Source organism: Colobus angolensis, unplaced genomic scaffold (genome assembly GCF_000951035.1).
Source record: "Colobus angolensis palliatus isolate OR3802 unplaced genomic scaffold, Cang.pa_1.0 Scaffold106, whole genome shotgun sequence".
Classification (NCBI taxonomy): domain Eukaryota; kingdom Metazoa; phylum Chordata; class Mammalia; order Primates; family Cercopithecidae; genus Colobus; species Colobus angolensis.
Genome location: NW_012111586.1, coordinates 686933 through 693392, shown reverse-complemented (window position 1 = coordinate 693392; position 6460 = coordinate 686933). Strand labels below are relative to the sequence as shown.

At 46.1% G+C, this 6460-nt stretch overlaps 1 protein-coding gene across 1 annotated transcript in view; it reads left to right on the top strand.

Annotated features, from left to right (window-relative positions):
• Positions 1-6: 6 nt before the first annotated feature.
• Positions 7-6460, top strand: part of P3H1 (prolyl 3-hydroxylase 1) — a 20287-nt gene continuing 13833 nt past the window's right edge. Inside the window, exons 1-2 of the mRNA XM_011945099.1 lie at positions 7-112; positions 4153-4305. Coding sequence (XP_011800489.1) covers positions 53-112; positions 4153-4305 — 213 coding nt within the window. The 5' untranslated portion in view covers positions 7-52. The remainder of the gene's footprint in view (positions 113-4152; positions 4306-6460) is intronic.

Genomic DNA, 6460 nt, shown 5'->3' with positions numbered 1-6460 from the left:
CTGCCTGCGCGGCTGCCTCGGGCCGCCGGCCGCCCACTCGCTCAGCGAAGAGATGGAGCTGGAGTTCCGCAAGCGGAGCCCCTACAACTACCTGCAGGTCGCCTACTTCAAGGTGCAGACCAGCCCAGAGCCGGGCGGCCGGGGTCCTTCTGGGGAGAGAAGTGTTGCAGGGGACCTGGGGAGCCAGGGGGATCGGGGAAGTGTCCGCAGGGAGGGAAAGGTGGCCTCCTGGCTGGGAAGCTCTCCTCGGAGCCGGGGAAGGCTGCTCCCTGGCAGGAGACCTTCCTCGCCCAGTTCGCATGGACAGTTGCTAACCCCAGAGGTCCAGCCTGAGATTAGGGCACAGGCCAAGCAAAACTCATGGCCATTTTGTTCCCTGGGAAATCTCGTGGAGGGAATTAAAGCGGCAGTTTGGGTCTCTCATCCTAATGTCATTTTAAGTGTCCGACTGAGAAGCTAGTAGCGGTCTACAATATCTTCCTTCCGGTTGGTTTTCCAGTGGTGCTTTTCCTGCTGTTTGATTCAGCAGCTCTGTTTCAGGATGTGAGGTTGCCACGTCGCCAGCAGGGGCTGCCTGGCCCTGCCTGTCGGGGAGGACCCTCTGGCTAGTCTGTCAGGTTTACAAAGAACATGAGTATTTTTAGGAATGCCAGAATGACATGTTTTCAAGTGTATACTTGGGCTTGGAGCGTTCCAGGCTTGTTTGGTGGTGGTGATGGTGCCGATGATGATGATGATGATGATGATGATGATGATGGCCAGCACGTACTTCAGGCACTATTTTAAGCAGTTTGCGTTTATTAACGCATTTGCCCTAATCTTCACAATATCCTGTCAGGTAGATGCTGTTATTAGTCCCGCTGTATTGGGGGTGGGGGAGAAAGACCTGTGCATTATATCTGTTATATCTGTAGTTTAAGAGACCTTTGATTCGACCTAAGGAGAGACTGAGAGACTCTTGGGGACCTCAGATTTCCACCCCTCCACAGCATTCTGCCTACACAGTTCCCTTCATTTTTCCTAATTACTCGGAAGAGCGCTGGACTTGACATCAAAATAATTGCATTATGTCTTTGGTTATGTCGCTTCATCATAGCACTTTCTAAAATTATTTGACAAACATGTATTGCATGCCTACTGCATTCCAGTTCTTGTACAGGTATTTAAATGCTCGACTAACGTCTTTGCTTTGTCTTGCTTTGATGTTAAGAGTTACTGTAGTAAGGGATACTGCAAGGGCATATACTTAGGGCTGTGGGAGCACAAAGGAGGGAGACTCTAGCTTTATCTCAGAGAAATTAGACTTCAAAGAAGAGGTAATATTGAAGCCTGTTCTAAGTATTGCCAGGGGGAGAGGAAGGAAGGCTCCTCCAGATAGAGGGAAAAGTAGAACCAAAGCATGATGTATTCAGGAAAAAAAATGAATTGTGATTGCAATGTCAAGGTGTGTGTGGGGAGTAGTAGGAGAGGAGGCTAGAATGGTCAGTGAGGCCAGATTTGGAAGAGAATTCTGTGGACTACAGGGAGCCATCCTCAGATTTGGGTTTTAAAACGCTCATTCTGGAAACCATGGTGAATGAGCCTTGGAAGAAGGAGAAACTGGTGGCACACGATTAGGAGACAGGCATTTGTCCACAAGAGAGGAGGTTAAGTACCTCAGTGCTTAGGGAGTAAAGAAGGCTGGGGATGGAGAGAGGAGTGAGGACATGAGGGAGAACAGAGACAGGCAGGAGCAGTGCTGAAAGATATAAGAGATAGAGTAATTCCATAAAAGGGACAGACCTGAGAAAATGTCTAATTTTACAGTTAAAGAAACTGAGGTACAGAGATGGGAAGTTATTTACCTTGGGTCACCTAACCAGGGCTGACTCCTTTAGTGTGCCTTTACTAGTACCAGTGATAAGGAAATAAGTTTTCTTAGCATATTAATCATACCATCTAAAATTTATGGAGCACTTGATCTGTGCCCAGCACCATGTATTACAGGCTGCATGTATATTATCTCTTTGAACTCTCAACAATGCTAGGAGATAGCTAGAGAATGCTATCTCCAGATGATAGATTAGGGAAACTGAGTTTAGAAAGTAAACTTTAAATATCGTGTCTACTGCCCAGCCAGTCAGTGAGTCATTAAGCCCAGATTTGCTGTCGGCTGGTCTCTTTTCTTTTTCTTTTTCTTTTTTTTTGAAACAGAGTCTTGCTCTGTTGCCAGGCTGGAGTGTAGTAGCGATCTTGGCTCACTGCAACCTCTGACTTCCTGGTTCAGATGATTCTTCTGCCTCAGACTCTCGAGTAGCTGGGATTACAGGCACATACCATCACATCCGGCTAATTTTTGTATTTTTAGTAGAGACGGGGTTTCACCATATTGGCCAGGATGGTCTCAATCTCCTGACCTTGTGATCCGTCCTCCTCGGCCTCCAAAGTACTAGGATTACAGGCATGAGCCACCACAGCTGACCCTCTTTTCTTTTTTTTTTTTTTTTTTGAGATGGAGTTTCACTCTTGTTGCCCAAGCTAGAGTGCAATGGTGCGATCTCAGCTCACTGCAACCTCCGCCTCCTGGGTTCAAGCGATTGTCCTGCCTCAGCCTCCTGAGTAGCTGGGATTACAGGCGCATGCCACCACGCCCAGCTATTTTTTGTATTTTTAGTAGAGACGAGGTTTCAACATGTTGGTCAGGCTGGTCTCAAACTCCTGACCTCATGATCCGCCCACCTGAGCCTCCCAAAGTGCTGGGATTACAGGCATGAGCCCCTGTGCCCGGCCATGGCCGGTCTCATTGATACCAGTGTCCACACAGTTAATTACTAGATCATCAGTGATTTATTTGGTTGGATTCTATAATATGAAACCTGTGTTACTTTGGTAGGCTGGAGTCCATTGCTGTGGGCATTGTTGTGGTCTGTAGCCTATTTCTTTCTCCCCCTTGGATTTCTTTTTTTTGTTTTTTTTGAGACGGAGTCTCACTCTGTCACCCAGGCTGGAGTGCAGTGCAGCGATCTCAGCTCGCTGTAACCTCCACCTCCCTGGTTCAAGCGATTCTCCTGCCTCAGCCTCCCAAGTAGCTGGGATTACACATGTGTGCCACAACACCCACCTAATTTTTGTATTTTTAGTAGAGACAGGGTTTCATCATGTTGGCCAGGCTGGTCTCAAACTCCTGACCTCAAGTGATCTGCCCCCCTTGGTCTCCCAAAGTGCTGGGATTACAGGCGCAAACTGCCGCCCCCGACCAACCCCTCAGATTTCTTGGACCTATTTGTTTGAACCTCATGAGCCCTGAGCTTTGAGTCAGAAAATACATGTCTGGACTTAGTAAAGGAATTTTTAGCCATCCACATTTTCCCTAAATGTCTCAAGAATGCTTCATTTTATTTTATGCAAAAAAAAAAAAAAATTCTAGGAAAATTCTTAGGCATAGTCTGTTAGCTGCTCTTTTTTCTCTACCCCTAAATCCTTGAAGCTACAGAATGTTTTCAGGTCAGGCATTACATTTGAATCATGAAATATATATATGTATTCTTTTTTTCTTTTTTTTGTTTTTTGAGTCAGGGTCCTGCTCTGTCACCCAAACTGGAATGCTGTGGCACCATCTCGGCTCACTGCAACCTCTGCCTCCCAGGCCCAAGTGATCCTCCCACCTTAGCCTGCAGAATAACTGGGACTACAGACATACAGTACCATGTAATTTTTGTATTTTTTGTAAAGACAGGGTTTCACCATGTTGCGCAGTCTGGTCTCGAACACCTGAGCTCAAGTGATCCACCTGCCTCGGCCTCTAAAAATGCTGGGATTACAGATGTGAGCCACTGCACCCAGCATGAAAACATATCATATGGGCAGTCAGTCTTTCACAGCACTCCCCATACAATATGACCTTTGTTTTAAAATAGAACATTGCTACTTCCTATAATCTGGGGAACCCCTAAATCTGACTTGGGAAAGAGCTACAAATCTGCCCAGGGCACTGTGCTCCTAATCTCTGGTGGGTAGTTCCTACAATAGGTGTGCTTCTTGGGGCTGGCAGGGCTGGGCATGCTGAGTGGAGGGCTCGGGGAGCAGGGATTTCCTGTTTATGTAGACTGCTCATGTGGACACAAACATTCAGAGTTTGGATGTGAGCATTACCTTCCAATGCTTCGTTCTTAGATCAACAAGTTGGAGAAAGCTGTCGCTGCAGCACACACCTTCTTCGTGGGCAATCCTGAGCACATGGAGATGCGGCAGAACCTAGACTATTACCAAACCATGTCTGGAGTAAAGGAGGCCGACTTCAAGGATCTTGAGACTCAACCCCATATGGTGAAAAAAACTTTATCCCCTTCTTTCTCTCTTTCTTTTTAAATTTATTTTAGAGACAGAGTCTTGCCCTGTCACCCAGGCTAGAGTGCAGTGGCTTGATCATAGCTCACTGTAACCTCAAATTCCTGGACTCAAGAGACTCTCCAGGCTCGGCCTCCTGAGTAGTTGGGACTACGGGCATGCATTCTTTCATTTTTTTTAAAATGACATTGCTAAGGTTGTTTTCTAATTACATTACAGAAGTAATAAATGTTCATTGTATAACATTGTAGAAATGTAGATAAGTATAAAACAAAAAGTAATCATTTGTAATACTGCCACCTTAAGAAAACCAGTTTAGATAGTCTTCCGTATATAATTTTTTTGATCTAATTTGATATATTGTGTATGCATTTTTTGTCATCTTTTTTTATTTTTTTTTTTGAGACAAGGTCTCACTTTGTTGTCCAGGCTGCAGTGCAGTGATGTGATCATGGCTCACTGCAGCCTTAACCTCCTGGGCTCAAGTGATCCTCCCGCCTCAGCCTCCCAAATAGCTGGAACTACAGGTGTGCACTACCACACCCACCTGTTGTTTTTATTTTTTGTAGAGATGGGGTCTCACTGTGTTACCCAGGCTGATTTCAAACTCCTGGGCTCAAGCGATCCTACCACCTTGGCCTCCCAAAGTGCTGGCATTACAGGTGTGAGCCACTATGCCCAGCCCTGTCATCATTTTTTAGCTAACATTAGTATCATGAGCCTTTTCTCATGTCTTCAGTTTTATTTGAAAACATAATTGTTTATGGCTGCATGATAGTCCATCTTATGCGGAGACTATATTCATTCACTAGTCACATTTTTTTGGTCATGTACATTTTTGATTTTCACTACAATAAATGTTACAGTAGCCCTCAGTGTTCTTATTCTGTTTGTTTAGCAGGAAAAGTCTGTTCCAAAGGAGAGATTGTCTGTGATGATACAGCATTTTATAGAGAGCTTATGGTTCCTTACATTTTAATTATGAAACAAGAATGTTAGAAACAATATAAGAATGACTTTTAGGTTGGGCACAGTGGCTCACACCTATAATCCCAGTACTTTGGGAGGCTGAGGTGGGTGGATCACTTAAGGTCAGGAGTTTGAGACCAGCCTGGCCAATATGGTGAAACCCCATCTCTACTAAAAATACAAAAATTAGCCGGGCATGGTGGCGCACGCTTGTAATCCCAGCTACTCGAGTTGGAGGCAAGAGAATAGCTTGAACCTGGAAGGCGGAGGTTGCAGTTAGTTGAGATCGTGCCACTGCACTCCAGCCTGGGTGACAGAGCAAGAGTCAAAAAAGAAAAAAAAAAGAATGACTTTTAAAGGTAAGTTGTGGCCAGGTTCAGTGGCTCACACCTGTCATCCCAGCACTCTGGGAGGCCAAGGCGGGCGGATCACAAGGTCAGGAGATCGAGACCATCCTGCCCAACATGGTGAATCCCTGTCTCTACTAAGAATACACAAATTAGCTGAGCATGGTAGTGTGTGCCTGTAGTCCCAGCTACTCAGGAGCCTGAGGCAGAAGAATCGCTTGAACTGGGAGGCAGACGTTGCAACAGTGAGCTGACATTGCGCCACTGCACTCCAGCCTTGGTGACAGAGTGAGACTCCATCACAAAAAAAAAAAAAAAAAAAAGTCAGTTATGTCAGCCAGGCATGGTGGCTCATGCCTGTAATCCCAGCACTTTCGGAGGCCAAGGCGGGCAGATCACCTGAGGTCAGGAGTTCGAGACCAGCCAGACCAACATGACGAAACCCTGTCTCTACTAAAAATACAAAATTAGCCGGGCATGGTGGTGCATGCCTGTAATCCCAGCTACTCTGGAGGCTGAGGCAGGAGAATTGCTTGAACCCCAGAGGCAGAGGTTGCAGTGAGCCAAGATTGCACCATTGCACTCCAGCCTGGGCAACAAGAGTGAAACTCCATCTCAAAAAAAAAAAGTGCAAGAATCTGTCACTCATTTGGTGGGGGGTCGGGGGAGGGAAGAAAAGTACAAGAAAATCATAATGAACTCCGAGATACCTTTCATCCAGATTAAGAGTTAAATGTTTTAGGCCGGGCGCGGTGGCTCAAGCCTGTAATCCCAGCACTTTGGGAGGCCGAGACGGGCGGATCACGAGGTCAGGAGAT